At 37.4% G+C, this 15,036-nt stretch overlaps 1 protein-coding gene across 1 annotated transcript in view; it reads right to left on the bottom strand.

The window, feature by feature from the left end:
- Window positions 1-15,036, bottom strand: part of LOC105218231 (uncharacterized) — a 41,294-nt gene that overhangs the window by 5,563 nt on the left and 20,695 nt on the right. The window contains exons 5-10 of the mRNA XM_029045944.2: window positions 14,250-14,374; window positions 11,453-11,531; window positions 10,354-10,446; window positions 7,882-8,125; window positions 3,692-3,772; window positions 3,136-3,248 (exon numbers count right to left, since the gene is read on the bottom strand). Of these exons, the coding sequence (XP_028901777.2) occupies window positions 3,136-3,248; window positions 3,692-3,772; window positions 7,882-8,125; window positions 10,354-10,446; window positions 11,453-11,531; window positions 14,250-14,374 (735 nt within the window). The remainder of the gene's footprint in view (window positions 1-3,135; window positions 3,249-3,691; window positions 3,773-7,881; window positions 8,126-10,353; window positions 10,447-11,452; window positions 11,532-14,249; window positions 14,375-15,036) is intronic.

Below are 15,036 nucleotides of genomic sequence, written 5' to 3'. Positions count from 1 at the left end.
ACATGCTGCAGCACAGCCTTCAACACTTGTTTGCATTCATAATGCGCAAAGTGCATTTTGGTATTTCGGCATTTCAGCACAAACAACTCGGGCGGAGTAAGTGCCAGTAATCCAATCGCATGCAACATACAACAACATAAGACGCCTAAGTAGAGCTGTCAGCAACAAGGCATCCAGTTTATTTATGCGCATGTTAATGCGAAGCGAGTTGCGGCAAGTTCAATGGGAGCGTCATGCATGGTGCATATAGGATCTCAATAAGCGGCTGTGAACTGTTAGCATGTGTGAGGAATAAGCTGCCACATATTTGTTGTTGCCGGATAATCGCTGTGTACAGCAAATGTATAGGTGTATTTGTGCGGGTGTTAGTGTGTTCTTGTCAATGCAATTTTAATTGAATTACAACAGTTAAATGCGTGACATATTTACAAAAATGTATTCCGCTTCATTTAAAATAACTTCCTGACAAGTTTTCGACTTTCTTTTATTACCACAAATTTCTTGGCGAAAATCTCCAAAACTCTGGCAGCACTTTCGCTATCCAAATCTTTTATGCCTGTCAAGGAATTAGTTGAACAAAGTGGCAGATTGCAGCTGAGCAGCTGTGTGCCGGAGCATTGTTGGGCACAACTTCGCTTATCTGGCTCGTAAATTTCCACTCTTAAGCAGCCACAAACATTTATTTACTGCAACTAAAACTATGCGAAAAGTTTGAACACAGAACACACTTTCCCACCCACACTTATACGCCTGCACACAACACAAGAGTCAGCCGGCTTAATGAAACTTAGAAGCAACCACAACAACAATTATTTGCATGAATAAAACGCCGTAAAAAGATCACGTCACAAATTCGGAGACGCAGCTGCTCAGTAAATTGCAATTAAAATGCGTCAAATTGTCGCAAAGAAAAATCAGTAAACGCGATTTTTACCAAAATTTAATTGAACGGCGAAAAGACGGGCGGAGCTCTACAACTGGCTGCCGAGCAGTCAACATGGACGACATGCAAGGCAAGGAGTTAGACCGCAGCGCAATGAAAAGTAACGACACTTTCCAGCAGTTGCTTGCCAAGTAGAAATCTACAAATAAACTTACGGCCACTCGCTTACTGCCACCAACACCCAAACACCAACAATCACACACCAGAGTTTGGCGAATATTTGCGAAAAATAGAAGTAGAGAAGACTCAGCTTCGTTTCAATTTGTAAGCTGCGGCGGTGCAGTGAAGCGGGAAAGTTGCGGGCGTGCTGCGCAGCTCATTAAAAGTTAATTAAAATTATTGTGACATCTGAGTAACAGCATTGAGCTAACCGCATATTGCAGCGCACTCGGTTGGATACCAAGAATTTGGTGCATCAAAGAGAAGGTCGAAATGTATAAGAATCGGAAGATTTTTGCATACAGTTCAAGCAAGCGAATGAACGCCAAACCACAAATGATCTGGCATACTCGAAGCGGAGTATTTATTAGCGGTCTAATAATGCTTGAAAGCAAATTTACAATACAAAATTTGTTATTAACAATTTATTTTCTGAAAAAATTAACAGGAACTTAAGGTGATTACCTCACAGAAATGTGACACAAAGCACACAATTTTTTATTAAAAAAATCACTTCAACTCATTTTTAGATTAAGGTGTCTAGCTCTAAGCTAGTTCAATTTCCTACTGGGTTTCTCTAAATTAACGTTGCAAGTACTTGCACTAACAGAGAGCAGCAAATAAGACTTTTGTAAATTTTATTAGTTGCCGTGTCACTCATGTGCTAAAAAGTGGCAAGAAGAAAATAATATTCGAAAAGTCAAGGAAGAAACTGTCTGAAATGGACAGCGTGCAGTCAAAATTGAAAAAAAGCACAAAATAAGAATAGCACATTTTTGCTTTATCATCAATTCATGAATATTGAATAAGAGATACTCCCTTTCTCTAGGGACGCTTCGTAATCAAAATATTTGAATGTTAGACCAGCATCTTATTTAGATTTTGTTCTAATTCAAGTGTATAAACAGAATTTGGGTTTTTTGTTAACCAGAATGTATATTACGATTATGGTGTATAATGGCAGTAATGATAGCTCTTAATATAATATTTTATAAGTGATTTCTAAAATAAAATAATTTTATAATAAAAACTGCGTGATCTTGGCACTCAATTCCTTACTGCATATAACACACGTGGGCATGTCCGGAAGGCGTATGATCGTAAAAACTGCTATCAGTCTCAGGGACAGGGACTGGGTATGTAAAGGAGTGCGTGACTGAGTCCCTAGTATCTAGTCGCTTCGACTTCATTCCGAGGCTACAAGATTATCACCATGCTGTCGAGTTTAGCCCTGGCTTCTTTTCTGCATGTCCTTACTATCAGTGGCATCGGATCACTTTGCAATCAGACTAATCTGTGTGCCTGCCCACAAAGTCGCAGGAAATTGCTAGGCTGATAAGCTTGTTAGGCTTGGTACATAAGTTTCTTCTATAGCGGAATGGGTACAAGTAGGAACACCACTAACCTCTTGTAATGTACCATTGGATGGATGGGCCTCAGCTTAACTGAGCAAGCGCTGGATAGTCACTAACACATGTTCTGTCGCAAGATCCTTCTGGCCCAAACTAAAGCGTAAGATGTCTAGGGAACTCTTCGCCCTCAGAAAAGTCAATATTTTTTTACTATAGGGGTTCTAACTGGCCATTGTCAAACTAAAAATGATTCCGCCCGCTAGCTGCAGAAGTTGTATGGAAGAGCCGCTTTGTCGATTCTTAAATCTAAGTGAAGGGGTAAAATATTTGGTATCCCAAAAGACTGATCTAATAATATTAAATTGATACATTGTAACGTTGCTTTCCTCGCTTTGATGAAAACGACATTTTTAGTGCCTTATGAAACAGATATAAATGACTAATAATAGCCGACTAAATAATTTCGATATTTTCCACTAAACTTTAGATCAAATTATAGGATGGATCATAATGTTCAAAAGCTCATGCATACGTTGATTCATGAGAAATCGAAAGATTTTCTTCCAAAAGGTATTTTAAATAAAAACTCTGTCTCCATCCACAGAAGAGTCGGTACACACTCAATGTTGTACATTAATAAATACATATTCTCAGTAAACTTATATTCACTTTGGCACTTACTTGAAGGTCTCATAATGATGCCTGTCCATATTTCCGGTTAGAAAATCAAATATAGCCATATCCATAAGATCCAATAGGCGACGACCTTCATCATATGGGGGTATTTCGCGAACCTTCATGATAAAAGAAGAAAATAGAAAAATTATTTGAGATATTTAAAATGCTAAGATTACAAATGCATTTACAAAGGACTTTGAAAAGATACCGTAATTCCACTTTTAGAAAAAATTAGCAAATGCGAAAGTCTTATTTTATCACTTTCAACATAAATTTTGCAAGAGTTGACCATATATACATATAAGTATATGCCAAAAACAAATCACCAGCATTTTCGTTTGGAGACTGTTGCACGAACGCAAATTTAATTTAATTTAACTCTTTCTTTTAATATAAAATTCTCTTTAATAAACGCTCGTCCTTTGGCAGAAACTTATAATTACGTCAACTTTAAGTTTTTTAGCCCATTCGGCTGCCACTCTTGCAAATAGTTAAAATTTAAAAATAATTACCAAATGATGCTTTACAAGGGACTTTAGAAAGTCTTCTTTATACTTACAATGGAGCAGTAATTGGAATCTGTTTCCCACTGAGCCTTCCTGCGTTTATGATACGAACGGCGCCAAGGATGCCGCCAAACCTGCAAATAAGTGCAAAAGAGATTGAAAAAAGACGGCCAAAACGTGAAGATGAAGTTTCAATTTTTCAGCCAGTTAAATTATAATTAGTAATTTAAATGAGCTAAAGGTAAAAGGGAAAATTTCGCAAAAATTTCGTTTAAGGAAAATTGCACGTAAACACGCACAAACACACGCTACTAACACACACACACAATTTGGGCAGCGCAGAACTCATGCCTAAATAGCTGGCGCTAAAGCAAAGCATTGTTGATCCACAAACCGTAAATGAGGCGCTTAAGCAGTGAGAAACACTGCTGCGGCTGCGCGCCACCCCAAAGACAACGGCTTTCTTATGTCAGAGCTCAGCGTTGAAATGCAACAAATGTAAATTGCACAACAACAGTAACAACAACAACAGTTGTGGTCAACACTGGCGGGGACTACAGAGGATTTACACAAATTAAGAAGAAGAACACAAAGCCAAGAAGAAGTGGAAAGAGGAGAAGAGACGAAGCAAAAAGCGCTCACTTACTTTGAATCTGCTTCCGCATTAACTGTATATGTATGTAAGTCTGCAACAGAAGACTACAGTGAAGACGCCATGGACTGTGGAATATTTGAGTTCAAAGAAAACTTTCGCACAATAAATTAGGCGGCATCAGTTGAAAATATGAAATTACTTAATAACCGGAAAGAAAGGCAGCAGCAGCAACCCTTCGCAACAGAATTATTAAATGCAGACGAAAATGAAAATAAATTACAGTCAAGATGAAATGCCGTGGCATGAATATCAAAGTGAAGCCGAAAGAGGGAAAAAAAGAAAAGAATGTGCGGAGAAAATGCGAAAAGAAATTCTTGGATTGCTTTCAACGTCATAGCGCCAACAGGTAGGAGCAGTCAGCCCAGTCAGCCAGTGATGCACTAAATCGCCGAAAAAGTTGCGCCACAAGCGCACTTTCAAACCGCACACACACACACATACGCTCACACAGGCTAAATAAATACGCTTCCCGGCTATTTGAGTACATCACTTTTAAAGAGGTATGTGTATGTGTGTGTGTAAATGTCAAGCAAGTTTACGGAAGCGGATCTCTTTTCCTGGTGCGGTAGTCAGCAAAGTTGGTCAAAACGCTGCGCAAAACTTGTTTGGCTGCTGCGGCGCCCGAGTTTGTGAAATAACTTTGCTGACTGGCGCATTGTAAATCACTTTTGCAATTTAAATGCTAGCTGCGCTGTGGCGAGGGGAGCAGGGAAGGTGCCCAGCTATCTGCAACTACAAAATAAACAGTTAGACACCGTGCAATTGTAGCAATCGGGTGTGTGTAGTCAGTTGTAGTACAGCGGCGCTTAAAATTCCCGTTCAATCGCAAATAATTTCAGATGTAAACAGAGAAAATGGCGCTTTTTTATCAAAGACAGCTTGCAACCTTGTTTTCCCAATGCACGAGGGGTTGCTTAGAGAAAGCGCTGAAGATCAAATCGTTGCTGCTTCTATGAACAAGAATTTATAAAACTGTGTAACGAAACAATAAAACTCCATATAAAGAGTATTAAATGTAATATTTGTTCGATCCGATAGGTGGCGCTGGGATCACAATATTCTTAAAACAGTTCAATTTAGTTCGAATACCTTCTCATATCTAATTAAAATACTCGAGCTGTCAACATGAGAGAAGGATAGAGATGACGCTGGTGTAGAAATATCTCTATTATCTAATTTCTCATATATGAATTATGAATTGTTCTTACTCTTATTGACCCACTAGCACATCCCCTAATCAGACTGATAAATAATTTAAAAATAATCAAATAATTCTGCAACCACAATGAATTTAGCATCACTTTACCCTCGCGTAATTATTCAAGAGTTGGCTTACCCTCAAAGGGACTTGATTTAAGCTTAACTTTCGGTAAATGTTTTAATTCAATTACATGGCACTTAAACTGAAAGCGAACAAAAGAAAACAAGAAAACAAAAGTCAGACAAACAAACACCGCGTTGAAAGAAAACTTTGCAAAAAAAAAAAACGCGAAAGTTTGGAAAAAATCTAGGTAATACTTGAGGGGCAACTCGAATGCATTTCGACCATTTGCCTTTGACCGTTCGCTTGAGCTTTTACGCCCTTAAGAACCTTAAGTTGAAAGCTTTTGCTTTTAAGAAAGCCGATGAAAAAATAACGACACAACAAACAGGCGACCGGAGCAGGGGGAGAATGCGTATAATGCAAATAGCGGGTTTAAGCAAAAGCGGCGAGCGAAGGCAGACAGGAAACGAAGAGTAAGCCAGCTTTGGAGTGTGAGCGTTGAAAAGTGCGAGCAAACAATATAGTCAGCGTTTTTGCGCGCGTAACTTTTCCAGCTTAGTTATTATGCCAGTTTGATTGTATTTTCTTTTCATCTGCTTCTTCTACTGCTTCTCTTTGCTTTTTGGTAACTAGATAATTTCTGCTGTTACACTTACTTCACATACTAAAATAATTTTATTCTTAGCTGCTTTTAAATTTGTTTGTTGTTGTGCACATATTTCTGCTGCTAAAGTAGCAAGTGGGTTTTTGTTGGGCGAACCACCGAGAGCCAAGGTTGGATTAATTTTAAACTTTTCTGTTGTGATTCCCGCTGTATTTACCGCATAGCAAAGCGCCAAAGGAGAATGTCATATAAAGGCGCGATACTCGTACATACAAACCGAGGTAACAAGGAAAGCCGCCGCAGAGGAAATGCTGCCACTCGTAAAGCGAGCGGCGGCAGTGTGCAGCGACAGCCCCAACAACGGGAAGCACCGGAAGGAGTAGCATTGTAAGGCTAGCGCCGGCGGAGGTGGTCCTTTGTGGATTATTATTATTGTTATGAACATTACTTAGTTTTGTTTACAAAAACAAACGGCGCGCTTTGTTTGGCAACGCGTTGGGACCTTCGCGACCTCTCCTTCTCTCTCTCTCATTTCAAATTTTTATTAACATTTGTTGCGCTGCTTTTTGCCTTTGCATTCACTTTTTGGTCTTTGAATAATATGCGATCAGGGTGTGTATTTAAAATGGCTCATAAGTAATAAGTATTAAGAATTCTTTATTATTTTGCCTTGGCAAACTCGTAACTTAAATACCTTTGGCCTTTTGCCTTCTCTTGCTTTGTTCTTTTCGTTTACTTTTGTTTGGTATTTAGTGTTTGTCTTTTTGAATTTTGGCTAGTCGATTTGTTGTAATTAGTGGGACATAATTTCCTAAACAAACAGTCTACTTACGTTTGGATAACAAGTTACACAAAAAAATAAAATATTTTTATATTTCGAAGAATTGCTTGGGGTACATAAGCACCATACAAGGTAAAGCTTTTTTGGGTAGCTGTCTCGTATTCATTGGAGGATTATAGAATAAAAATTCAATCATAAGGAATTTACAATCCAGGATGATGTATTTTCTAAACGAAAACCTACTCTTTTGAGTATCCCTATTTATACACACGAGGTGTGTTCAAAAAATTTCGGGAATTTTCGATTTAAAAAAATATATTTTTATTCACATTAATGTTGTCGCTTTGTAAATAGTCCCATTCGATATCATGCACTTATGCCAACCCTTTTACCGATCGTCGAAACACTTCTCAAACTCGATTTTTGAGATAGCCTGTTATAGGATAGTTCTCTCAGCGATTTCTCGTATGCTTGTGAAACGACGGCCCTTTAAGAGAACCTTAATTTTTTAAATAGAAATATAACTTGACAATTGACCTCTTCAAACCCGCGAAATTTTAAAACTACCGTTATTTTCTGCACACGCCTCGTATTTTCTTAAAGAAAAAAATATTTTTTGAGTACTAAGGATCTAAAAACCATTAAAAATGTACATGTATTTACGAACAATATGATTATTCTTTCTTAGAGTTGCATTCATAACTTATTCCTGTCTTTTGAAACAATTTGCCTTCACATGCAGACAACCCAACCAAATCAAATGCTGTACACTTAGCTGTAACTAATTGTTTTTCTAAAATCCCACTAATTACACATTTCGCTTTCAACGCAGAGACTTGCGTCTAATTCAAGTTCTTCTTTTAAGCAGCGAATTTCGTGACACACACCTATAGAAACAAACGAAGACATATGTATGTAGAAACTGGTAATCACACTCACCTTTCGTCCCGTCTGCTCGAAACTGGGCAGGAAGGCGGCGAATGAGCCCTCCAACATATCGGGGTTACCGCAAACGGCATGCCCGGTGTCACAGTAGTAGGAGCACTTGCCGTGAAAGCACAGGTTCGACGAGGGCGAGACGAAGAAGGTCCGTAATAAATTGTCGTCGGCGACTTGATAAATTTCCGTTGTTATATTCAGCAAGCGACCGGTGACGGGCATGGCGCGACGAAAACCCAAAATTCTGTAAATAAAAAAAAACACACAAACAATCGTGAACACATGAAATAATAGCAACAAACATAAGAATATCGCAAGAAATGGCAAGCAATGGTACATTAAGCGGCGCTGTAATGGCAATAAAATGCCATGTGCGCGATGAGTAAGCGCTTGTTGTAATGGCAAATGGATGGTTGTCGTAGGAATTAAAAAAGTTGTAACCGAAAAGAATACATGTGTTTCTTCTTTGGGCACACAAACAGAAAAAATAAGAATGGCATACCACAATGCTTGAGTTGAATTAATGTGCTACAAATAAAATGAATTAAATGTTTGCGAGCGTCTAAAGAGCGCTTGTAAAATTTAGAATACTCGTACACCACTCTCTACAAGCGAACACATGTAAGAAATTTCGAAACCAAAAAATACACTTAAAATGTGGCTGAAAAAAGGAGAGAGATGTAGTAGAAGTGGCACGAGCCATATAACGGGTGATTTTTTTGAGGTTAGGATTTTCATGCATTAGTATTTGACAGATCACGTGGGATTTCAGACATGGTGTCAAAGAGAAAGATGCTCAGTATGCTTTGACATTTCATCATGAATAGACTTACTAACGAGCAACGCTTGCAAATCATTGAATTTTATTACCAAAATCAGTGTTCGGTTCGAAATGTGAAAATCCGCTTTTTTATCGACAAATTTTGTTCAGCGATGAGGCTCATTTCTGGTTGAATGGCTACGTAAATAAGCAAAATTGCCGCATTTGGGGTGAAGAGCAACCAGAAGCCGTTCAAGAACTGCCCATGCATCCCGAAAAATGCACTGTTTGGTGTGGTTTGTACGCTGGTGGAATCATTGGACCGTATTTTTTCAAAGATGCTGTTGGACGCAACGTTACGGTGAATGGCGATCGCTATCGTTCGATGCTAACAAACTTTTTGTTGCCAAAAATGGAAGAACTGAACTTGGTTGACATGTGGTTTCAACAAGATGGCGCTACATGCCACACAGCTCGCGATTCTATGGCCATTTTGAGGGAAAACTTCGGAGAACAATTCATCTCAAGAAATGGACCCGTAAGTTGGCCACCAAGATCATGCGATTTAACGCCTTTAGACTATTTTTTGTGGGGCTACGTCAAGTCTAAAGTCTACAGAAATAAGCCAGCAACTATTCCAGCTTTGGAAGACAACATTTCCGAAGAAATTCGGGCTATTCCGGCCGAAATGCTCGAAAAAGTTGCCCAAAATTGGACTTTCCGAATGGACCACCTAAGACGCAGCCGCGGTCAACATTTAAATGAAATTATCTTCAAAAAGTAAATGTCATGAACCAATCTAACGTTTCAAATAAAGAACCGAAGAACTGATTTTGCAAATTTTATGCGTTTTTTTTTTAAAAAAAGTTATCAAGCTCTTAAAAAATCACCCTTTACTATGGTTGGATTGTGGGAGAATTTGAGCTCCAAAGGAGCTATCAGTTAATGTGGCTGGTTTCTGTGGTGTGTGGCGTATTTCTTTGTGGCCACAAGAACACCAGTACTCGAAAGCAAAAGTAGGAAAAGTAGGTGGTTAGAGGTGCCATATACGCTTCTTAGAGTGGTGGAAATACTTGTAAGAATTAAAGCGCAATTCAAGTGCTGCTTTCAGCAGAGAACTCAATTGTAACGATAAGTACTCAGACGCTCATTTCTGTGGTAGTGAAGATATCGTGGCGTCATGGCGCCAAACACATTTTTTTTAAGTTGTTATTATAATTTTTAATTCATTTTTTATTTTTAAATAATATTTTTTAAATAAAACAATTTTAAATTATTTATTTAAACTTACGACTGTTAACTGTCCTTCTTAATAAAATTCAATCTTTTGTATTTAAACTCATAAGAACTGAAGTTTCTGCGAATGCGACTACGCCGCGTCGGTCCAATTCATAATTAAAGAGCTGACTATACGAAACAGATAATTTTTTCTTTTAAGCTGCATCTCTTTAATTACAGTCAGATAATGAGTAATAATATGTATGAAAGGATGAAACGATAAACAGCGCAAACGGAATAAGAAGATGAAGGAAAAGTGAACGCAAGCTGTGTGAATGTGCGTGTGCGAGAGGAGTGGTGCGTAAATTTATATTCATTAATGATTGTTTCAGTTCAATGCTGCAATGGGTTTACATGCATCATCACGCCCTATATGAGGCCGGGTATTGATAAATTGTTGATTTCGTTTCAGTTTCAACTACTCTTTCACTCACCGATCCAAATGGAAAGCAGCAATTTCCGCATTGTGGCGCTCATAGTCTGTAAAATAGAAGTGATTCGGCAAAGTTTGTTGTTCGCGAGGAAATCTGAAAAAAAAATATAAAAAATAAATTAATTTTTATAATGTATATGAAATAAGTAGGAACATGGAATTCGAAACTCTATGGTGGTATAAACATAGTCTACATTTAGGCGATAGTTGAGTAGTGCTGAAAATATTTTACGTAACCCAATTCCTGTTTTCAGTAATCAAATTTAATATTTCCAAATATTAAAGGAATTTTACATTAAACAAATTACTTTCATGAACACACCCACACATAACAGATTGCATGCACCCGGCTGCCTCTGCAATCACGAAACCAATAAACTCGCCACTGTTGTGCGTGTCTATACTTTTTTATATATGTGCATAGGTATGTAGAGGTATGTGCGTGTAAATGGCGTTGTATTTATTGCATTTCCTACTGATGTGACCACTGCACGCACCTTGACATTGCCAATCACGGTATCAAAAGCAATAATCATCTGCTACATTTGCATTGCGCCATGCACACAAGCACCCCCCTCCCCCCCCCCCCCCCACATAACCGTTTCGGAGTTTTTATTACTTACGCCGATTGCATGGCAAATGGAGTTGCAATAAATTGCTATCAGCCACGATTAAAAATGTTTATTGTTGTCGTTGTCATTGCGCACAACAGCAACAATTAACAACAGCAGTCACACGCGACCACCGTGGCGTATGAGTTATGTGAGTGCATGTGAGTGACTGCCAACTGGAATATGCATTCATATTGAATGGCGGAAGGTCGTAAATGACACAAGGCAGTACAGTTACGTGGCGCTTACGTGTGCATGCTGGCAATATGCTCGTTGCAGTTCGCAGAAATATTGCCTGCAATTTCACATTTCATTGCCGCCGTCAACAGTTAATGCAGATTTCGTGGAATTGGAATTCTTTGTGACTCTTGATTGCAGCGCGGGGAAAATCATTTAATAATCTTGTTAATATTTATATCGCCGCGCGCGCTTAAACGGCTACTTACTTAATTGTGGCATACGTATGCCATATGGAAATGATATAATTACCTCATTGGCTTCATCAGCGCTTTGATGTCGCTGGGAAATTCGATAATCAATTTCAACTGCGTACCGCCTTCCTTTTGCACTGCAAAGAGAGAGAGACAAGAGAAGATATTTTTTTTAATTTGTCGTAATATTAATATGATAAAAATTCAAATGTGTCGATATATAAAAATAATAAAAATATAGACGATTTTAAAAAACAAACATTCAAATTTGTATTTATTATTTAAAATAACATACTATTTTTCAATATATAGCAGCCGGGGCGTATACGTAACATTCAACTTGAACCTTATTTTCAAATGTTACTCATACGCCATGGCAGTACAAGGGGCAAGCATGAAAGTTTTACGTAATTAATGCAAAAAATATAAAAATAAAACGCTGATAACTGTTTTTTAACTACAATATTATGAAGAGAAATAATTTTTTTAATAGAAATTGGACAAAATTCTAAAAAATGTTATTAATGAATTAAATGGAAATCATTCCATTAGCTCTAACTATGTAGCTAAAAATTTCTCACAACCTCATCCTTTGCTTTACACTAAAAACACAAAAGCTGGACGTGCAAACCGCAATAACCGCTCTCGGGAGAAATTGTATTTTGTTTACATAAATAATAAATAATAATTGTAAAACAATATTTGAATGTAAAGGCGACTTGAACGTATGAAGCTGTAAAATAAATGCAATAAAGCTTTTCGCAGCTCAAGTAGTGCAACCATTATTATATGTGTGCTACTTCCGATTCCGCCGCTTAAAGTTTGAGCTAACGAACAAAGTGCAAATCATAGGAAAATGGATAAATCGTTAATTATAGAATAGAGAATGGGAAACTTGCTTAATGCAGAGCATTACAAACGCGTAACATACACACGAAGTGAGAGTAGCAACTGGCGGGTTGCACAGGCATGTGAGCAGCAGTTGCATAAACCAAAGGCCTTCGCCCACTCACAGTTATTGCAAAGTGGCAATAGCAAAAAATGAGCGTAGAGTAACGACAACAAATGTTGTTGTTTTTATTTTTGTTTTTTTAGTTTTTTTTTACACTTTTTTTCCAAAGAACTAGACTTGCTCCGAAAAGGATGAGGTGAAAAAATGCGTTTCCGCACCGCAAAGTCAGTCGTCTGAGCGAATTCCTCTCTACGGCTCTCCACAATCGGGCTCCGGCACTTGTTTTCCAGCAAATGAGCACACGCAAACAAGAACGCTCATCACATGCAGCAGCGAAAGCGTGCGCGAGTATGTGGAGTGCACATGCATTTTGAAACTTCTCATCCTAGGCCATACATTTTGTGTTATTTCGTGTGGGGAAATGCGCAATTATTCTGATCCCGAGTTGTTAACACAAACCGAAACCAAAAAATACATACAAATTGTAACACAAACAACAAACACAAACACTGTGCGAAACTACAAATTCAACCGCAGCATTCATGCTGACAGACAATAAAATGCGAGAAGCTATAGTTGTTTTTCGGTTACGTTTCCGGTGCAAACTTTTCAGTTGTTCTGCTCAAACACTCACTTTTGGAGCTGCCACATTATTGTATTTTATTTTGTTTATTTTTTTCTAGTTTTTTTTTTTTTGTTGCCACAATTACTAAATACTGTTGATAGCTGGGTATTGTAGTAATGAAATTTGGGGAAAACATTTGTTCTACAATTTAAATGAAATGAAAATTTATAATGCACACTAAGTGATAGAATGACATAACTCAAAATTTAATTTTTTGGAAAAAAATCGATTGGACTGGAATTGAAAATTAATTTATTAAAAATAAAATAAAATAAAATATTTTGAAAAATATTTCTTTTTTTTATTATAAAAAATGCTTCAAAAATTTCTCAGCTTAATCAGTAGTAACCCAATATATAATGTTTCATTTTTTTTATTCACAAAAAAGTTTAAATTTTTGATTGAAATCGTGCAAAAAGCCAACCTGAGCTCAACTAGAGATAATTTCAATTTCGTAGCCATACAGAGCCACAGGCAACAACAACACTCATATACACACACAGTTGTAACAAGTTGTACTTCAAGTGGCTACAGTCAAGCCGCGTTGAGATAAGTTGAATCGAGTTTTACCTTCAACTTTGTTTCAACTTTACCCACACATACACACACAAATCCACACACAAAAAGGTAGAATAGCAGAATGCGCCTTTATGTTGTAAACAAAAGCAGCAATTGTTGCAACGCATACATGCAACAAACAACTGAAATAACAACACAATTAGTGCAATTATGTAGGTTGCCATTCATACAGAAGTTGTTGCAGTTGTTGCGAGTGCTCTTCGTGCTGGATTACACAGCAGTGATGGATGTGTATAATGAATGGAGACTACATGCATATGTATATATGTATATATATAGAAGAGAGGTGGTGTCGATTGAGCCAACTGCAGAAGGAGGAAAACACAATTTGTTTGGCTAATTGTTGCAGTTGCGTGACTTCATTCACATATTGTTTGTTATACATTTCATACAATATTACTCACGTAAGAGCATTCATTTATATTTCAGTCATTCCACTCGTATATTTGAAGAATGCAAGTGTCTTTCGGATTAAATAAACTAATTGACTGCATGTAAATGTTTTATTTGAAAAGTATAATGCACTTCCAACTGATAAATAAACACTTGCGTCTGGCACAACACTGTTGCTTGTATCACTGATCACACTTATATATTTTATAATATTTTTTTATTATGTTTAAGTACTTGTATCGGTAGGCCATAAAATAATATTAAATTTGTGTAAGAGTATAATTTTCTTCGCTTGATTGTACTCACCAACATGTTGTACCGGCAGCTTGATCATATCGTGTATCACTTCGTCCACAATCGTGTCATTCTCTTTGTAAAGCTCACGCTTAGATATGTGCCATTGGAAACGTTCCAAATTCGTCGCATTTTTGCTGCAAGAAAAAATGAAGCGGCAAATATTAAATTTGGGTACCAAATACTGAAGTAAATATGCAAAATAGAACTCAAATTCGAAAGCATGACATTTGCATATCGACAAATTCGGCGTTAGAAATAGAAAATGGCATGTTTTGCCAAGTGAACTGCGGCCGCTTGATTTTTTTGTAAAATATTCCAATATTGTATGTTAACTCTTCCCCTCTGACTACGCTCAACTACCCGCTTTTTGGCGTGTTTAACAATAAGTGAAATCAGTTTGGTGCTCATCAAAAGAGAAGCCCAAGAATAAATAAAGCGCTGATTTCATTTTTATGCCACTTTTACAGTTTATTTAGCGCTTGTTAAAGTTCAGCAATTCAATGTTACAAAATTCACTAAACTTTTTGATATTTATATAACGCTATATTACATCGAAGTTGGATTATATCTTAGGAATAAGTAATGAGAAAACATCTTTTTGCTTCCAATTTCACAACCAGTGTAAAACAATTGCTATAAATCCTTATAATTTGCTTCCCAAGTATTCATTCTTTTATATAAGATGATCGGACTTCCGGTGTTGCAAATTTTGCAAACATTGAGCAAAAAAGACAACCTTAGGTCATACAGATAGCTCCAGTTCCAGTTCCAGTCCAGCAGAACCAATGGGGCCTTA

Source organism: Zeugodacus cucurbitae, chromosome 2 (assembly GCF_028554725.1).
Source record: "Zeugodacus cucurbitae isolate PBARC_wt_2022May chromosome 2, idZeuCucr1.2, whole genome shotgun sequence".
Taxonomy (NCBI): Eukaryota; Metazoa; Arthropoda; class Insecta; order Diptera; family Tephritidae; genus Zeugodacus; species Zeugodacus cucurbitae.
The sequence above is the reverse complement of the archived record's forward strand: the minus strand, read 5'-3'. Positions and strand labels throughout refer to the sequence as shown.